The sequence below is a fragment of the Scyliorhinus torazame genome, chromosome 4 (genome assembly GCF_047496885.1).
Source record: "Scyliorhinus torazame isolate Kashiwa2021f chromosome 4, sScyTor2.1, whole genome shotgun sequence".
NCBI classification, from domain to species: domain Eukaryota; kingdom Metazoa; phylum Chordata; class Chondrichthyes; order Carcharhiniformes; family Scyliorhinidae; genus Scyliorhinus; species Scyliorhinus torazame.
Window position 1 is genome coordinate 297,814,218 of NC_092710.1, and position 20,970 is coordinate 297,835,187.

General features: G+C 46.8%; 1 protein-coding gene across 2 annotated transcripts in view; it reads left to right on the top strand.

Moving 5' to 3' along the window:
* The window catches only part of cep57l1 (centrosomal protein 57, like 1), a 166,390-nt gene that overhangs the window by 70,472 nt on the left and 74,948 nt on the right, over nt 1-20,970 (top strand). For both annotated transcript variants that reach the window (XM_072499977.1, XM_072499978.1), the window contains exons 7-8: nt 6,536-6,657; nt 16,242-16,358. In XM_072499977.1, the coding sequence (XP_072356078.1) occupies nt 6,536-6,657; nt 16,242-16,358 (239 nt within the window). The remainder of the gene's footprint in view (nt 1-6,535; nt 6,658-16,241; nt 16,359-20,970) is intronic.

The following is a 20,970-nucleotide window of genomic DNA, read 5'->3' on the forward strand; positions in this document are numbered from 1 at the left end:
GGATAGCAATGTCCTTGGACTGCTGTTCACAATGATAATCAGTGATTTTTATCCAAGGTTAGTGGCGAAGAAACTAAAATCAAAGGTGTAGTAAATAATTCTGAGGATCAAAGGGAGCTGCAAAGGATATTTATACGGTGGTGGATTGTGGCTATGATATGTCAGTAATTGTGCGAACACAATTATTTTTTTAAAGAAAGATTGTAGCTATTACATTTTGGGGGAGGTTAAATGATGTGGCAAGGCAGAATGATTTGGGAGTTCAGATTCTCAAAACCTTTGAAAGCAGCAACTGATCTGAATAAGGACATAATTAAACTGAAGGAAATCCTGTTTTTTGGGAGAAAGGGGTATAGAACATAAAAAATAAGATTTATTAATGTTATGGAGGGGATGAATAGAGGAATTAGAAGCAGTCTGTTTCTAGTGGTTGAAGGGTTTAGATCAACACTGGTATAAGATTTGAAACATTTAGGAGTGAGGGCAGGAGAAACATTTGTACGGGAGTTGTGAGATCATGCACTGTTCTACTGGAATTGGTCATTGAAGCAGAAACCAAGTCAACTTTTCACAATAGGTTATTTATGTGATTTGAATGGTGGAGGATGGATGGGAACTAAAAGTGATATGGGATCCGGACCACGGCTTATAAGGAGGATAAACCACAAACCGACTGTTATGATAAGTGATCTGATTCTGGACTTCCGGTTGCGGCAGGGATGAGCTAGCCGCACGTTTCGGCGGCTCCAGCTCCGACGGAACTTCGGGCTCTTTTAAGAGTCCCAACGGGGACTTTGCCGGCCGAAAAACCCGGTGCGAGGTGCGTGGGAAGGGAGTCCCCCCCCCCGAACGACGGAGGGAAAAACCGGCGGCGGCGGCTGCAGCCCGAAGAATCTTCAACCACAAGGTCAGAGGGAGTGGAGAACAAAATGGCGGCGGAGAAATCGCATATGGGGGCCTGAGCAGGACGAGGTTGTGAGACGGTGCGTGGATCTGCTGAAGAAGGAGGTAATGACCCCGATGTTACAGGCAATTGAGGGGCTTAAGGAGACTTTAAAGACCCAGGAGACTGAGCTTCGCGTGGTGGAGCAGAAGGTGTCAGGTATTGAGGACGAGGTCCTGGGCCTGGCGGTTAAGACTCAGATGCATGAGGCACTTCATAAAAAGTGTGCTGACAGGATTGAGGCCCTTGAAAATGGAGCGTGAAGGAAGAACCTTAGGATACTAGGTCTCCCGGAGGGTGTGGAAGGAGTGGACTGTGGAGCGTACGCAAGTAAGATGCTGAGCTCACTGATGGGTGCTGAGGCTCCTGCGGGCCCCATGGAGGTGGAGTGGGCAAATCGGATCCCGGCGAGAAGACCAAAAGCGGGAGAACCACCGAGGGCGATAATCGTGCGATTCTACCGCCTTATGGACAGAGAAGAGGTCCTGAGATGGGCTAAAAAGGTGCGGAGTAGCAGATGGGAGAATGCTGTGGTAAGGATCTACCAGGATTGGAGTGCGGAGGTGGTGAGAAGGAGGGCGAGCTTCAACCGAGCCAAAGAGGTTTTGCACAAAAGGAAGGTGAAGTTTGGGATGCTGCAGCCGGCAAGACTATGGGTCACGCATCAGGAGAGACACTATTATTTCGAGACGGCGGAGGAAGCATGGTCCTTCATCAATGAAGAGAAACTGGACCGGAACTGAGGGACTGATGCTGCAGGGAACTGTTATTGTTGTTATTATTGTTTTTGTTAATGTGATGGTGAAAGTTAATCGAGAAGTAAACAGGGAAGGGAGGGGACACTGGGGAAATGTGGGCGCCGGTGAGGGGGGGGTGAAGGCGGGACATAGTCGGAGAATGGGGAAGGAGAGTGGGAGGGGAAAGGGAGCTGCGCCATAAGAGGCGGGTCAGGTAGAGGGATGTTCCCGCGCCAGAAAAAATAAGGCGGGAAAACAGGCGCAAGGCGGATGGGAGTTCCCTCACACCGGGGGGGTCGAGGAGCGAGCAAGAGTAGCCGGGGTCAGTTGAAGTCAGCTGACTTACGGAAGTGATATGGGGGGAGCAATCAAGCTAGATAGGGATCTAGCGGGGGGGTGGGGGGTGGGGGGGGGGGAAGGGACAACTGGGTTGCTGCTGCGGAAATCCAAAAGGAAATGGCTAAAGAGTGGGTGGTCGGGGGCGGAATGCGACGCTGGGGGAGCAAGCGGGAGCGCGGAGGCGGGATATGGGACTGGCCTAGAGAAGGTAATGGCTAGTCGACACTGGAGGGGGGCAGGTAGCTCCCCAGTGAGGCTGATCACGTGGAACGTGAGAGGCCTGAATGGACCGATTAAAAAGGGCCCGAGCGCTCGCGCATTTGAAAGGACTAAAGGCAGACGTGGTTATGCTCCAAGAGACGCACCTAAAGGTGGCGGACCAAGTTAGGCTAAGGAAAGGATGGGTGGGACAGGTGTTCCACTCAGGACTGGACGCAAAGAACAGAGGGGTGGTCATTTTGGTGGGGAAACGGGTAGCATTTGAAGCAAAGAACATCGTAGCAGATAGTGGAGGTAGATATGTAATGGTGAGTGGTAGGCTGGAGGGAATGGAGGTCGTGTTGGTTAATGTGTATGCCCCAAATTGGGACGATGCGGGGTTCATGAGACGGATGCTGGGGCGTATTCCGGTCCTGGAGGCAGGAAATTTGATTTTAGGAGGGGACTTCAATACGGTGCTGGACCCGGGGCTAGATAGATCCAGCTCAAGGACTGGAAGAAGGCCGGCAGCGGCCAAGGTGCTTAGGGGGTTTATGGACCAAATGGGGGGAGTGGATCCATGGCGATTTCTTAGACCCAGGGCTAGGGAGTATTCCTTCTTCTCCCACGTCCATAAAGTGTACTCCCGGATAGATTTTTTTGTTTTAGGAAGGTCGTTGATCTCTAGGGTGGAAGAAGCTGAATACTCAGCCATAGCGGTTTCGGACCATGCCCCACATTGGGTGGACCTGGAAGTAGGAGAGGACAGGGAGCAGAGAACACTCTGGCGATTAGATGTGGGACTGATGGCGGATGAGGGAGTGTGTGCAAGAGTGAGTGGGTGTATTGAGAGATACCTGGAGGTCAATGACGACGGCGAGGTCCCTGTGGGAGTGGTCTGGGAAGCACTAAAAGCGGTGGTCAGAGGAGAGCTGATTTCTATTGGGGCCCACAAAAGGAAAACAGAGGCCAAGGAAAGGGATAGATTACTGGGGGCGATTCTAAGGGTGGACAGGGAATTTGCAGAGTCCCCGGAGGAGGAGCTGTACAGGGAGAGGAGACGACTCCAGACCGAGTTTGACCTTCTGACCACCAGAAAGGCGGAGGTACTGTGGAGGAAGGCACAGGGGAGGAGGTATGAATATGGGGAAAAGGCTAGTCGCCTGTTGGCGCACCAACTGCGAAAGAGGGCAGCAGCGAGGGAGATAGGAGGAATTAGGGATGAAAGGGGAGACACTGTACGAAGGGCAGGAAAGATAAATGAGGTGTTTAAGACCTTTTATGAGGAACGGTATAGGTCTCAGCCCCCAGAGGGAGAGGAGGGGATGCGGCAGTTCCTGGACCAATTGAGGTTCCCGAAAGTGGAGGAGCAGGCGGTGGCAGGCCTGGGGGCGCCGATTGAGGTGGACGAGGTTATTAAGGGACTGGGAAGCATGCAAGCAGGGAAGGCCCCGGGGCCGGATGGGTTCCCGGTGGAATTCTACAGAAAGTATGTGGACTTGTTGGCCCCGTTGTTGGCGAGGACGTTCAATGAGGCCAGGGAAGGGGGGACTCTACCCCCGACGATGTCGGAGGCGACGATATAGCTAATTTTGAAGAGGGACAAAGATCCGATGCAGTGTGGGTCCTATAGACCTATTTCACTATTGAACGTGGACGCCAAATTGCTAGCAAAGGTGCTGGCATCGAGGATAGAGGACTGTGTCCCGGGGGTGGTGCACGAAGACCAGACAGGGTTCGTAAAAGGGAGACAATTGAATGTTAACGTGCGACGACTATTAGGGGTGATAATGATGCCCTCAGTGGAGGGGGAGGCAGAGGCAATGGACGCAGAGAAGGCATTTGATAGGGTGGAGTGGAGTATTTATGGGAAGTGTTAAGGAGGTTTGGGTTTGGGAACGGGTTTATTCGCTGGGTTAGACTACTTTATGGGGCACCAACGGCAAGCGTAGTTACAGGTCGACATAGATCGGAGTATTTCCGATTTATATAGGGGAACAAGACAGGGATGCCCGCTGTCTCCATTGTTGTTTGCATTGGCAATTGAACCTCTGGCCATGGCGTTGAGAGACTCCAGGAAATGGAGAGGGGTGACTAGAGGGGGAGAAGAACACCGGGTCTCGTTATACGCGGATGACCTATTGTTATACGTGTCGGACCCAGCGGGGGGGATGATAGAGGTTATGCGAATTTTGAGGAGGTTCGGGGAATTTTCGGGGTATAGGTTAAACATGGGGAAGAGTGAATTATATGTGATACATCCAGGGGACCAGAGTAGAGAGATAGAAGGCTTACCGCTAAGGAAAGTGGAAAGAAACTTCCGATACTTGGGGATTCAGATCGCTAGGAGCTGGGGAACCTTGCACAGACTTAATCTGACACGGCTGGTAGAACAAATGGAGGAGGACTTCAAGAGGTGGGATATGCAGCCTTTATCGCTGGCGGGCAGGGTGCAAGCAATTAAGATGATGGTCCTCTCGAGGTTCTTATTTGTATTTCAATGTCTCCCTATTTTAATCACCAGGACCTTTTTTAATAAAATAGATAGGAGCATTACGAGCTTTGTGTGGGCAGGGAAAGTTCCGAGAGTAAGGAGGGGGTTCCTTCAGCGCAGTAGGGACAGAGGAGGACTGGCACTACCGAACTTGGGAGATTATTATTGGGCCGCCAATGTGGCAATGATACGTAGATGGATGATGGGGGGTGAGGGAGCGGCGTGGAAAAGGCTGGAGAGAAGGTCCTGTAAAGGGACGAGTCTAGAGGCGCTGGTGACGGCACCGCTACCGCTCTCATCGAATAAGTACACCACGAACCCGGTGGTGGCGGCAACACTGAACATATGGGGACAGTGGAGGCGGCAGAGAGGGGTGCGGGGAGCCCTGGTGGGGTCCCCTATCAGGAACAACCATAGGTTCGCCCCAGGAAGAATGGATGGAGGATTTCAGAGCTGGTACCAGTTGGGAATTAGGAAGGTGGGAGATTTATTCATAGATGGGACTTTTGCGAGCTTGGGAGCACTGGAGGAAAAGTATAAGTTACCCCGGGGGAATTTCTTGAGATATATGCAGGTGAGGGCGTTTACTAGACAACAGGTGAGGGAATTTCCACGCCTCCCGACACGGGATACAGGACAGGGTGCTTTCAGGGGTGTGGGCCGGAGAGGGCAAGGTGTCAGAGATTTATAGAGAGATGAGGGAAGAGGGGGAGGAGTCGGTGGGCGAACTAAAAAGAAAGTGGGAAGAAGAATTAGGGGAGGAGATAGAGGAGGGTATGTGGGCTGATGCCCTAAGCAGGGTAAATTCCTCTTCCTCATGCGCCAGGCTTAGCCTGATTCAATTTAAGGTGCTACATAGAGCACACATAACGGGAGCAAGATTGAGCAGGTTCTTTGGAGTGGAGGGCAAATGTGGGAGGTGTGGCGGGAGCCCGGCAAACCACGCACATATGTTTTGGGCGTGCCCGGCACTGGAAGGGTATTGGAAGGGAGTGACGGGAGTGATTTCGCAAGTGGTGAAGGCCCGGGTCAAACCAGGCTGGGGGTTAGCTCTATTTGGAGTTGCGGAAGAGCCGGGAGTGCAGGAGGCGAAAGAGGCCGATGTCGTGGCCTTTGCGTCCCTCGTGGCCCGGCGCAGGATCCTACTCATGTGGAAGGATGCAAAACCCCCCGGACTGGAGGCCTGGGTAACCGATATGGCGGGGTTTATTAAACTGGAGCAGATAAAGTTTGCCCTGAGAGGATCGGCTCAAGGGTTCACCAGGCTGTGGCAGCCATTTCTCGACTACCTAGGGGAACGTTAGAGGGAAGACAGATGACCAGCAGCAGCAACCCAGAGGGGAGGGAGGGGGGGAGGAGGTTTAGTTGAGTATAGGTCAATAGAGTATGAGGTTTTGTTACTTGTGTATTATTATTATTATTATTATTGTTAAAAAGTTAAAAATTTCTGTTTTGTTATTGTTATCGTTTCGTTTGTTTTGTAAGTGGGAAAAATGTTGCTCAGGGAAAAAAAATTTCAATAAAATATATATTTTTTAAAAAATAAGTGATCTGATTCTGTGTTGTAATTCCGTTCCAGAATAACATACCTCCTGCTTGATAGCTATGGTGACATAATAACTGCTGAGTATTTGATGGGACTTGGTTACCCTCCAGGCATAAGGAAGGTGGAGTTGAAATATTGAGGACTTTAAGGAGGAAGTTGGGAAATTCTCTGGAATGTTAAAGGAAGAGCATGACGGAAGAAGGAGCATGACGGAAGAAAACAAAACTCACTTATTGAACTAGTTCAAGACTAAGACCTGATTGTTTTTCTTTATTTAGAACTTTCTGTTCAGCTGTCCACTGTTGAAGGGCGCTGCTCACTTTTGGAGAAACAGTTAGAATATATGAGGACGATGGTGGACCATACACAAACAGAGAAGAGTATTTTATTGCAGAAACAGGTGAATATGTCAAATTACTATTCTCCTTTTGTATTTGGGATATGCAATGGGTCTCTTTCAGTAAATGGTAAAAATAAAAATTGGCTGATGATGAGACCGTCTAGATGAGTCCACTGCCACACTGCCTATACCAGTCGCATGTGACTTCACTCCCTCAATAGATGCTGAGTGGGTTCCAGGCTCGCCTCTGCAGGAAGTAATGGTTAGTTTACTGCATATCTAGTAGAAAGCTCAACTGAGCATACTCTGGGTTGGAAGACATAAGAGGTCAGTTGACTACTCCAAATTTTCAAAGTAAGGAGTTAGCTGAATCCTGAATCCAAGGTTCAAAAAGTACATTTAAGGTAAATATTCGAATGTACAGGTTTGCAAAGTTAAGGGTCACAGAATAAAAAGGTGAATTTTCAGCTTGGGTTTGCATTGCTTTATCTGAATGCAAAGGTGTTTGTTACGTTTCTACCTTTTTTGTAGTGAACAAGTTCCCTTTAGAGAGGCAAGTGTGATACTTTCACTCTCTCATATTAGAATTACCCTAATAATGCTGAACCAACATTTTAAGTGCAGCCTTAAATACATACTGATACCTAGCCAACATTGAATTTCCCTGTTTGCTATTTAGCACAGAATTTTGATTACTGTTGCATGTTCTTTGAGTTCCCTAATCCTCAGGAATAAAAATTAAAGAATGTATTACTGCAGGTTATTCTGCAGTGTCCAATTACCAAAATATCTTGCTGGTTCCCCAGGGAAAAAAGAGTGATCATACCAATGCTGGGCATTTTCATTTACAAAGAACAATACAGCACAGGAACAGGCCCTTTGACCTCTAAGCCTGTACCGGTCATGTTACCACCCTTGGTCAAAACCCTCAGCACTTCCTTGTGCCATATCCCTCTATACCCATTCTATTCATGTGTTTGTCAAGATGCCTTTTGAATGCCATTTATGTATCTGCTTCCACAACCTCCTCTGGCAACGCGTTCCAGGCACTCACCACCCTCTTGCGTAAAAAAAACCTGCCTCGCACATCTCCTCTAAACGTTGCCCCCTGGTGACTGACCCCTCCACCCTGGGAAAGAGTGCCTGCCCATCCACTCTATCCATGCCCCTCATAATCTTGTAGACTTCTATCAGGTCACCCCTCAACCTCCGTCTTTCTAATGAAAACAGTCCTAGTCTATTCAGCCTTTCCACATAGCTAACACCCTCCAGACCAGACAACATCTTGGTAAACCTCCTTTGTACCCTCTCCAAAGCTTCCATATCCTTCTGGTAGTGTGCGACCAGAATTGTGCACAGTATTCTAAGTGCGGCCGTACCAAGGTTCTATACAACTATAGCATGACTTGCCAGTTTTTATGCTCAATGCCCCGTCCAATGAAGGCAAGCATTTTGTATGCTTTCTTGACTACCTTGTCCACTTGCGTTGCCACCTTCAAAGATCATGATATAGAGACTTGTTCTAGCTTTGGGTCGATTCCCACAGCACAAAATAGATTACTGTGCCTGTCATATCTATACCAGCTTTTTGTTTGAGCAATCTTTTTTTTAAATTTAGAGTACCCAATTCATTTTTTTTTCAAATTAAGGGGCGATTTAGCATGGCCAATCATTTTGGGTTGTGGGGGTGAGACCCACGCAGACATGGGAGAATATGCGAACTCCCCACGGAAAATGACCCAGGGGCGGGGTCATACCCGGGTCCTTGGCGCCATGAGGTAGCAGTGCTAACCACTATCACCGTGCCACCCTTTGCTAGAGCAATCTAAGCCTAATTCCGAAGATATGCAGGTTAGGTGGATTGGCCATGCTAAAATAGTGTCCAGTGATGTACAGGTTAGGTTATGGGTTTAGGGCGGGGAGTGGGCCCAGGTAGGGTGCTCCTTCAGAGGGTCGGTGCAGATACAGTGGGTCGAATGGTTTCCTTCTGCATTGTAGGAGATCTTTGGATTACAATACAATACTAATTTACTACCCCCTTAGGTGAACAAATGCCCACAAATTTTAAGATTAACATGGATTACAAAATATATCTAAATCTACAACAGTCCCACTAACACAATGTCCCTTTAAACACAGACTGGCTGGCTCAAAACACACACTCCATTCTGAACCCAAGTTAGTGTCTGTGGCTTTCTCCTCCGAAACCACCCAGATGATTGTCACAACACTGCTTTACATCAGTGGTTTGCATTCTCATCCAGTCCAGGTTTTCCAAATGACTCTTTTAAACAAAGCTTCCACCCCACTTTTAACAATGAATCCAGTATCAATGGGATTTACAACGTCCCTATTAGGATTTCTTGACTTGACTGTTGTACAAACTGTTCACAATTGCATTACCTATCAATTTCAGATATTAAGATGGCATCAAACTATTGATTTTACCTCTGAAGTCTGCTTTCCCACTTTAAATTTGGTTACGGCAACTGTCTCTTTAACTCAGAACGCTGTTTACTTTTCCCCTTGAATTCTCCTGAACAATACCTTGGTTTCTGTTTTCTTCAGTCTTTTCAGACTTTCTTTATAGAATCATAGAATCATAGAAGTTTACAGCATGGAAACAGGCCCTTCGGCCCAACCAGTCCATGCCGCCCAGGTTTTACCATTAAGCTAGTCCCAGTTGCCCGCACTTGGCCCATAACCCTCTATACCCATCTTACCCATGTAACTATCTAAATGCTTTTTAAAAGACACAATTGTACCCACCTCTACTACTACCTCTGGCAGCCCATTCCAGACACTCACTACCCTCTGAGTGAAGAAATTGCCCCTCTGGGCCCTTCTGAAACTCTCCCCTCTCACCTTAAACCTATGCCCTCTAGTTTTAGACTCCCCTACCTTTGGGAAAATATGTTGACTATCTATCTTATCTATGCCCCTCATTATTTTATAGACCACTATAAGATCACCCCTAAGCCTCATACGCTCCAGGGAAAAAAGTCCCAGTCTATCCAGCCTCTCCTTCTAACTCAAACCATCAAGTCCCGGCAACATCCTAGTAAATCTTTTCTGCACTCTTTCTAGTTTAATAATATCCTTTCTATAATAGGGTGACCAGAACTGCACACAGTATTCCAAGTGTGGCCGTACCAATGTCTTGTACAACTTCAACAAGACGTCCCAACTCCTGTATTCAATGTTCTGACCAATGAAACCAAGCATGCCGAATGCCTTCTTCACCACCCTGTCCACCTGCGACTCCACCTTCAAGGAGCTATGAACCTGTACTCCTAGATCTCTTTGTTCTATAACTCTCCCCAACGCCATATCATTAACTGAGTAGGTCCTGGCCTGATTCGATCTGCCAAAATGCATCACCTCACATTTATCTAAATTAAACTCCATCTGCCATTCGTCGGCCCACTGGCCTAATTGATCAAGATCCTGTTGCAATCCTAGATAACCTTCTTCACTATCCACTGTGCCACCAATCTTGGTGTCATCTGCAAACTTACTAACCATGCCTCCTAAATTCTCATCCAAATCATTAATATAAATCACAAATAACAGTGGGCCCAGCACCGATCCCTGAGGCACACCACTGGTCACAGGCCTCCAGTTTGAAAAACAACCCTCTACAACCACCCTCTGTCTTCTGTCGTCCAGCCAATTTTGAATCCAATTGGCAACCTCACCCTGGATCCCGTGAGCTTTAACCTTCTGCAACAACCTACCATGCGGTACCTTGTCAAAGGCTTTGCTAAAGTCCATGTAGACAACGTCTACTGCACTGCCCTCATCTACCTTCTTGGTCACCCCCTCAAAAAACTCAATCAAATTTGTGAGACATGATTTTCCACGCACAAAGCCATGCTGACTGCCCCGAATCAGTCCTTGTCTCTCTAAATGCTTGTAGATCCTGTCTCTCAGAATACCTTCTAGCAACTTACCTACTACAGACGTTAGGCTCACCGGTCTGTAGTTCCCAGGCTTTTCCCTGCTGCCCTTCTTAAACAAGGGCACAACATTCGCCACTCTCCAATCTTCAGGCACCTCACCTGTGGCTGCCGATGATTCAAATATCTCTGTTAGGGGACTAGCAATTTCCTCCCTAGCCTCCCACAACATCCTGGGATACATTTCATCAGGTCCCGGGGATTTATCTACCTTGATGCGCTTTAAGACTTCTAGCTCCTCCTCCTCCTGTAATATGCACACTTCTCAAGACATCACTATTTATTTCCCTTAGTTTCCTAACATCCATGCCTTTCTCCACCGTGAATACCGATGAGAAATATTCATTCAGGATCTCACCCAACTCTTGTGGCTCTGCACATAGATGTCCTTGTTGATCCTTAAGAGACCCTACTCTGTCCCTAGTTACTCTTTTCCCCTTTATGTATCTGTAGAATCTCTTTGGATTCTCCTTTGCATTATTTGCCAAAGCAATTTCATGTCCCCTTTTTGCCCTCCTGATTTCCCTCTTAACTCTATTTCGACAATCTCTATACTCTTCAAGGGATCCACTTGATACCAGTTGTTTATGTACGTCATATGCCTCCTTCTTCTTTTTGACCAGAGTCTCAATATCTCGAGTCATCCAGGGTTCCCTACTTCTACCAGTCTTGCCCTTCACTCTAAAGGGAATGTGCTTACCCTGCACCCTGGTTAACACATTTTTAAAAGCCTCCCATTTACCAGCCATCCCTTTGCCTGCCAACAGTCTCCCCCAATCTACCTCTGAAAGTTCCTGTCTGATACCATCAAAATTTGCCTTGCCCCAGTTAAGAATTTTAACTCTTGGGCCAGACCTATCATTCTCCATAGCTATCTTAAAACTAATGGAGTTATGGTCACTTGTCCCAAAGTGATCCCTCACTAACACTTCTGTCACTTGCCCTTCCTTATTTCCTAAGACGAGGTCAAGTTTTGCCCCCTCTCTAGTCGGTCCATCCACATACTGAATGAGAAATTCCTCCTGAATACACTCAACAAATTTCCCTCCATCCAAGCCCCTAATGCTATGGCTGTCCCAGTCAATGTTGGGAAAGTTAAAGTCCCCTACTATTACCACCCTATTTTTCTTGCAGCTATCTGTAATCTCCTTACATATTTGCTCCTCAATTTCCCGCTGACTATTTGGGGGCCTGTAGTACAGTCCTATCAAGGTGATCTCTCCCTTCTTATTTTTCAGTTCCACCCATATAGACTCAGTGGGCGAACCCTCGGATATATCCCCCCTAAGTACTGCCGTAATGTTCTCCCTAATCAAAAACGCCACTCCCCCTCCTCCCTTACCTCCTGTTCTATCCTTTCTATAGCATCTGTACCCCGGAACATTGAGCTGCCAGTCCTGCCCCCCCCTTAGCCATGTTTCAGTCATAGCTATAATATCCCAGTCCCATGTGCCCATCCATGCCCTGAGTTCATCCGCTTTGCCCGTCAGGCCCCTTGCATTGAAATAAATGCAGTTTAATGTAGACTTTCCTTGCTCTCTGCCCTGCTTTCTCTGGTCATGCTTTACACACTCTCCCTTCCTGCCTTTTGTTTCCGTCCCCACTGACTTCCTACATCGGTTCCCATCCCCCTGCCACATTAGTTTAAACCCTCCCCAACTGCACTAGCAAACACACCCCCGAGAACATTGGTTCCGGTCCCACCCAGATGCAGACCGTCCGATTTGTACAGGTCCTACCTCCCCCAGAACCGGTCCCAATGTCCCAGGAATTTGAAACCCTCCCTCTTGCACCATCTCTCAAGCCACGTATTCATCCTAGCTATCCTGTCATTCCTACTCTGACTATCACGTGGCACTGGTAGCAATCCTGAGATTACTATCTTTGAGGTCCTACTTTTTAGTTTAACTCCTAACTCCCTAAATTCAGTTTGTAGGACCTCATCCCGTTTATTACCTATATCGTTGGTGCCTATATGCACCACGACAGATGGCTGTTCACCCTCCCCCTCCAGAATGCCCTGCAGCCGCTCCGGGACATCCTTGACCCTTGCACCAGGGAGGCGACATACCAACCTGGATTCTCGTTTGCGTCCGCAGAAACGCCTGTCTATTCCCCTTACAATTGAATCCCCTATCACCAAAGCTCTGCCACTATTTTTCCCGCCCTTCTGTGCAGCAGAGCCAGCCAAGGTGCCATGAACCTGGCTGCTGCCACCTTCCCCTGGTGAGCCATCTCCCCCAACAGTTTCCAAAACGGTAAATCTGTTTTGGAGGGAGATGACCGCAGGGGATCCCTGCACTGCCTTCCTACTCTTCCTCTGTCTGTTGGTCACCCATTCCCTATCTGCCTCAGTAATTTTAATCTGCGGTGTGACCAGCTCACTGAATGTGCTATCCACAACTTCCTCAGCATCGCGGATGCTCCAAAGTGAATCCATCCGCAGCTCCAGAGCCGTCAAGCGGTCTAATAGGAGTTGCAGTTGGACACACTTCTTGCAGATGAAGGAGTCAGGGACACCAGAAGGGTCCCTGACTTGCCACATCTCACAAGAGGAGCATGACACGGGTCTGAGCTCTTCTGCCATGACTTAAACCTGAAGTTAAATTTGAACTACACTACACAGCTAAGAGAAAGTCAAAGAGAGAGAAATCACTTACCAGTCACAAGCCAATCGCTTACCTGCTGGCTGTGATGTAATTGCTCCTGAGACTCCTTCACAGGTCTGCTTCTCTGCACCTCCTTAAGATGAGCACCAAATTCCCTTAACTAGTTAATTAATTTAATTAATTGGATTTAAAAAAAAAAAATTCTTTTGGAAACTCACCCTCAAACACCAAAAAACACAGCCCTCACTCACCTCTTACCCAAACTCAGCCTTACCCAAACTCAGATACACTCTGTTTGCCTCCAACACTCTGTTTCTAAAGGCACTTCAGCCACACCCTTTGTATCCTTCCTGATTTACAGTCAGCCAATAGGCCTGCTCCCGAAACTGATCTCCCGAAACTAACAGCTGACCTGCAAGGTAAGGAAGTTGTTAAGCAGTACTTACCTCACCCAGGCAGCGACCTTTTAAACTGTCCGCTCTGCCTCACAGCTCCCGCGCTTTTTCAATCTCCCGCGCTGTTTCCAAAGTCCCGGCTCTCTCTCTCTCTCTCTCTCTCCCGCTCCCAGCTGACCTGCAAGGTAAGGAGGTTGTTAGCAGTACTTACCTCACCCAGGCCGTGACCTTTTAAACTGTCCGCTCTGCCTCGCAGCTCCCGCGCTTTTTCAATCTCCCGCGCTGTTTCCAAAGTCCCGGCTCTCTCTCTCTCCCGCTCCCAGCTGACCTGCAAGGTAAGGAGGTTGTTAAGCAGTGTTATGTCCCAATTGCTTGGTTATGTGCATTGTGTCTGGTTCCTTGGGAAGCCTGCCTCTTTGCGGCTCCCTTGTCCTCTCCAGTCTTTCTTTTTTGTTAATAAATATTTTTATTGAATTTTACATTTGTACACTATACAGAAGATGATTGAAATGGTTATCATTTACAATTTACATGGTTTTCCTTTTTTGGCACTTCCTGTCCCTCCCCTCCCAGACCCTTTTTGCTACTCGGGCTCTGTCTTAGGCCCTTTCCTCTGCCGTCGATGTTATCATCTATCTATCATTCATTTTGTTCTTAGCTTCTACATAGAGGACCCACCCTGGGTAACCCCCTGGTTTTTCCTTTGGTCCCTCTCTCGTTGTCCGTTTTCCACCCCCACCCCCCCTTCCTGTCTGCTTTGTGTGGCCCTGGTGGTTCCTATTGGTCCCCTCGCCCTCCTCTCCCTCCTCTCCCTCCCTTCCTATCCGTTATTGGCTTCAAACAGGTCTTGGAACAGACTGGTGAATTGCCCCCATGCTGTGTGGAAGCCATCGTCTGACCCTCGGATGGTATATTTGATCTTCTCCAGATGGAGAAATTTTGACAGGTCTGCCAGCCAGCCTGCAGCTGTGGGTGGTGCTGCAAAGCATTTTTTTTAATGCAAGGAAGTCAGCCCTCTCTCCATATGAAGGTCTGGCTGGTCTGATACCCTGAAAATTGCCACTCGGGCACGGCTCCACACTCACCCCCGCAACCTCCGGCAACGCCTAGAAAAAGGCTGTTCTGAACACGACAAGCCTGGGGCATGCCCAGAACATGTGGGTGTGGTTGGCCAGGCCTCCCTGGCACCGTTTGCATTTGTCCTCCACTTCTGGGAAGGACCTGCTCATTCGGGTTTGGGTTCTGTGCACCACTTTAAACTGCATGAGGCTAGCCTTGCACAGGAGGAGGTGGAGTTGGCCCTACTTAGTGCTTTGCTCCAGAGTCCCCACCCTACTTCCATCCCTAGTTTGTCCTCCCATTCTGTCTTGCTCCATCCAGTGGTGCTCTCGCCTTTTCTAAAAGTCGTCCGTATATGTCCCCGCAGTTCCCTTTTTCCATACTATCCACATCCAGTAGCTCCTCCAATATTGTGTCTGTTGGGGCCCTGGGGTACCTCGTCATCTCCTTGCGGAGAATGTTTTTGACTTGTAAATGTTGGAGTTCCTGTCCGTTCGATAGTGCCAGTCTCTCTGTCAGCTCTTCTAAGGTTGCAAGTCTGTCCTCTGTGTAGAAGTCCCTAATCGCTAGCGTCCCCCTGTCTGTCTAACATCTCTTAAAGGTGCCGTCTGGCATGGCTGATGGTTTGGCCATGATAAATTGCCCATCGTGACCAAAAAGGTTAGGAGGGGTAATTGTGTTACGGGGATAAGGTGAGGGCTTAAGTGGGTCGGTGCAGACTCGATGGGCCGAATGGCCTCCTCCTGCACTGTGTATGTTCTGTGTATGTTCTATGTTCTATATGATTGTACTGTGGAGGAGAACCACCTGATGTGCAACTGCTCAGCACATCCCCCTCACCGGAAGTCCCCCCGCCCAGAATTTCTTGTGGCAGAGTTGAGACTCCCTAGTGTTCTGTCTCCAACTACAATCAAGTTCCACTAAACTAAGAACTAATTCATGCTGTAACCATCTCTAAGCACAATAGAAACACAATTGGAACTGAAACCAACCCCCACACATACAAAACATCTTTGTCCAGCATGAATCTAACTATTAGTTTTATCCTTCCATGCTCAGAAACATTAAACCCACTTATAATTAAATCTACTTCTAATATTTCCAATAAAAATCCCTTAAAAAACTACCTTTGTTTTCCAATCATCTCTGCATCAGATAATTATCCACACTTTATTTGGGACATGAAATGGACTTTGCCGTAACCACTTCCTGTGCCAAAGTATTCCATGCTCTAACACTCTGCATGAGTTCTCTTCTAAACTGATTACACTTTATTACTGACTCGAACCAAAGGAAATTATTTTCATATTCATTCAATTTCTATCAAAAACTTTATAATGTTTTCGACGTCTGTTGAGCCTTGTACAGTTTTCTTTTAGAACTGTCTTTCATCAGGAAAATCTTTGACTGAGATTGGCTATGGATTTGGCATGCGTTTAAGTTGCCATATGCTACAAACTGTATTACTGCAAATTGATATTACTTGGTCTTCTCTCGCAGGTATCTATTAAAAATTATCCCTCCATCAGTAAGGTGGAAGAAGAATATTTGACCACAATCTTTTTATTACCCATTTTTCCATGATATTTATCTTGTAGTAAATGATATGCTTTGATCCATAGGCCTCATTGCAGATGGATAGGCAGTGGAATCCTGCAGAGCTGCAATCAAAGCTTGAAAAACTGGAAATCCTAGAACAAGAGTGTCTAAAAGTCAACGCAACACAGACCAGAGCTGAAGTAAATAAAGACTTCTTTATTTAAAGTCCAATGATGATGTATAGGAACAAAATTAATAAACTTGTTGTTTTTCATCTTTCATTCCTCAAATTATTGGCACAGGTTAAAATTTATACATCAAAATTTTTTGCATATATTTGTGAGTGGATTGATTTTAATTCTTTAGCTGTACACCCAGCCTGTCTAGATGTGGTAAGGAGAATTTGGTTTTCTGATCAATTAATGGTCATAGCCGTTTAAAATAAATTGTCATGTATTTCACATAGTTATTGTAGCTTTACATTATGTACGCCAGGATTAAGAGTTGTAGCAAATTGATTTGCCTCTTTCGGCACAATTTTACATCCTTGCACTTACTGCATTCTCTCTCAAGGTTACAACTGCTGTCCTGCATTAAAATACACTCTGTACTACTACTAGCTGATACACTACTTATTTTGTCCAGCTGATGCTTTAAAATTTTCATGCGTCAGTGCAGACTCGATGGGCCGAAGGGCATCTTCCACACTGTAATATTCTGTGATTTGACTAGGATTTAACAACTGTGTTCAAGTGACACCCCTTGTGCTGTCAGTGATCTGAAATTAGCACACATTGGTACAGGGAGACCCGATGGCATATATTTTGAGTCCTCACACTTGAGTCCTCAACAGATTGACTGCGGGTTTGTTCTGTTTTAAAGAGATCCAGCAATCGGAAGAAGTTACTGTGAAAAACCCCTAGTCGCCACATTCCGGCGCCTGTTCGAGTAAGCTGGTACAGGAATTGAACCTGCGCTGCTGGCCTTGTTCTGCATTACAAACCAGCTGTCTAGCCCACTGAGCTAAGCCAACCCTTTTGAGGAACAGGAGTAGGCCATTCGCCCATCGCGTCTGTTCTGCCATTCAGCAAGACTACTGTTGATCTGATCGTTGCCTTAACTCCACTTTCCTGCCTGTCCCCCGTAACTCTAAACTCCCTTCTCAAACAAAAATATGTCTAACTCGCTGACCCCAGCCTCCACGACTCCTTGGGGTAGAAAATTCAAAAGACTAGTGACCCTCTGAGAGAAGAAATTCCACTGTACCGTATCTCTGTGTTAAATGGGAGACTCCTTATTTTGAAACTGTACCCCAAGAGTACAAATTCCATCATCAACCCTGTCAAACCTTATGTTCAGTAAGATCACCTCATTCTTATGGAAGAACATACAAACTAGGAGTAGGCCAATTGGCCTGAACACCATTGAGAAAATACCCAATCTGCTCAACCTTTCCTCATAAAACAAACCCCTCATCTCAGGAATCAATCCAGTGAACTTTCTCTGAACCGCTTCCAATGCAAGTATGTCCCTCTTCAAGGTGACCAAAACTGTACGCAGTACTCTAGGTATGGTATCACCAATGTTTTGTACAGTAGTAGCAAGACTATCATACTCCACCCCGTTTGCAATAAAGGCCAACATTACATTTACAGTCCTAATAACTTGCTGTACCTGAATGCTAACTTGCACGAGGATATCCAGATCCTCCTCTGCTGCAGTATTTAAATGATATTCAGTATTTCTATTTTTCCAGCCAAAATTATCCACTGTACATTTTCCCCACATTATACTGCACCTGCTAAATTTTTACCCACTCACAACCTATCCATGTCCTTTATAGACTCGTTATTTCCTCTTTACAACCTACTTTCCTACCTATATCTGCAAGTTTAGCAAATATACACTTGGTCCCTCAACCAAGTCATAGATCATAGAATTTACAGTGCAGAAGGAGCACCCTACTTAAGCCCACACCTCCACCCTATCCCAGCAAACCCATCTAAGCTTTTTTGGACGCTAAGGGCAATTTAGCATAGCCAATCCATCTAACCTGCACATCTTTGGACTGTGGGAGGAAACCGGAGCATCTGGAGGAAACCCACGCACACACGGGGAGAATGTGCAGACTCCGCACAGACAGTGACCAAGCCGGGAATTGAACCTGGGACCCTGGATCTGTGAAGCCATGGTGCTAACGTGCCGCCACAATTGATATAAATTGTAAATATTGAGGCCCCAGCACTGATCCCTGTGGCACTCTACTCATCACTTCTTGCCAACCTAAAAAAATGACCCATTTATGCCTAACCTGTTTCCTGTTAGTTAACCGATCCTTTATCCATGTAAATAAATTACCCCCTCTTATTTTGCAGAGTACTTTTTCATATGGCAACTTGTCAAATGCCTTCTAGAATCTAAATATACCCCGCATCCACAGGTTCCCTTTTATCCTTGTTGCTTCCTTAAAGAACTCCAATTAATTAATGCGGCTTCCCTTTCACAAAACCATGTTGACTGACCTGATTATTTTAAGATTTTCTAAGTACCCCACTATAACCTCCTTAATAGATTCTAGAAATTTCCCTATGACAGATGTTAAGCTAACTGGTCTGTAGATTCCTGCTTTTGTCACTCTTCTTTCTTGATAGGAATAATATGATCAGGGATAGTCAGCATGGCTTTGTGAAGGGTAGGTCATGCCTCACTAACCTTATCGAGTTCTTTGAGAAGGTGACTGAACAGGTAGACGAGGGTAGAGCAGTTGATGTGTATATGGATTTCAGCAAAGCGTTTGATAAGGTTCCCCACGGTAGGCTATTGCAGAAAATACGGAGGCTGGGGATTGAGGGTGATTTAGAGATGTGGATCAGAAATTGGCTAGCTGAAAGAAGACGGAGGGTGGTGGTTGATGGGAAATGTTCAGAATGGAGTTCAGTTACAAGTGGAGTACCACAAGGATCTGTTCTGGGGCCGTTGCTGTTTGTCATTTTTATCAATGACCTAGAGGAAGGCGCAGAAGGGTGGGTGAGTAAATTTGCAGACGATACTAAAGTCGGTGGTGTTGTCGATAGTGTGGAAGGATGTAGCAGGTTACAGAGGGATATAGATAAGCTGCAGAGCTGGGCTGAGAGGTGGCAAATGGAGTTTAATGTAGAGAAGTGTGAGGTGATTCACTTTGGAAGGAATAACAGGAAAGCGGAATATTTGGCTAATGGTAAAGTTCTTGGAAGTGTGGATGAGCAGAGGGATCTAGGTGTCCATGTACATAGATCCCTGAAAGTTGCCACCCAGGTTGATAGGGTTGTGAAGAAGGCCTATGGAGTGTTGGCCTTTATTGGTAGAGGGATTGAGTTCCGGAGTCGGGAGGTCATGTTGCAGCTGTACAGAACTCTGGTACGGCCGCATTTGGAGTATTGCGTACAGTTCTGGTCACCGCATTATAGGAAGGACGTGGAGGCTTTGGAGCGGGTGCAGAGGAGATTTACCAGGATGTTGCCTGGTATGGAGGGAAAATCTTATGAGGAAAGGCTGATGGACTTGAGGTTGTTTTCGTTGGAGAGAAGAAGGTTAAGAGGAGACTTAATAGAGGCATACAAAATGATCAGGGGGTTGGATAGGGTGGACAGTGAGAGCCTTCTCCCGCGGATGGAAATGGCTGGCACGAGGGGACATAGCTTTAAACTGAGGGGTAATAGATATAGGTCAGAGGTAGGTTCTTTACGCAAAGAGTAGTGAGGCCGTGGAATGCCCTACCTGCTACAGTAGTGAACTCGCCAACATTGAGGGCATTTAAAAGTTTATTGGATATTGGATGATAATGGCATAGTGTAGGTTAGATGGCTTTTGTTTCGGTGCAACATCGTGGGCCGAAGGGCCTGTACTGCGCTGTACCGTTCTATGTTCTATGTTGAGTAGAAGAGTCACATTCACTATTCTCCAATCTGATGGGACCATTCCAGAATCTAGGGAGTTTTGGCAAATTAAAATCAATACATCTACGATCTCAGCAGCCACTTCTTTTAAGACTCTCAGATTTGCCAGCTTTTGTCCGAATAATTTTCCCAGTTGCCTTTCCTGATAGATTTCCTGGAATTGGTAGATGTTGGGTATGGAGAAGGGTGTGTAGATAGCCTGGGTCACATTGAGATCCAAAAAGACGAGGTGTTGGGCGTCTTGAAAAATATTAAGGTAGATAAGTCCCCAGGGCCTGATGGGATCTACCCCAGAATACTGAAGGAGGCTAGAGAGGAAATTGCTGAGGCCTTGACAGAAATCTTTGGATCCTCACTGTCTTCAGGGGATGTCCCGGAGGACTGGAGAATAGCCAATGTTGTTCCTCTGTTTAAGAAAGGTAGCAAGGATAATCCAGGGAACTACAGGCCGGTGAGCCTTACGTCAGTGGTAGGGAAATTACTGGAGCGAATTCTTCGAGACAGGATCTACTTCAATTGGGAAGCAAATGGACGTATTAGTGAGAGGCAGCATGGTTTTGTGAAGGGGAGGCCGTGTCTCACTAACTTGATAGAGTTTTTCGAGAAGGTCACAAAGATGATTGATGCAGGTAGGGCAGTGGATGTTGTCTATATTGACTTCAGTAAGGCCTTTGACAAGGTTTCTCATGGTAGACTGGTACAAAAGGTGAAGTCACACGGGATCAGGGGTGAACTGGCAAGGTGGATACAGAACTGGCTAGGTCATAGAAGGCAGAGAGTAGCAATGGAAGGATGCTTTTCTAATTGGAGGGCTGTGACTAGTGGTGTTCCACAGGGATCACTGCTGGGACCTTTGCTGTTTGTAGCATATATAAAT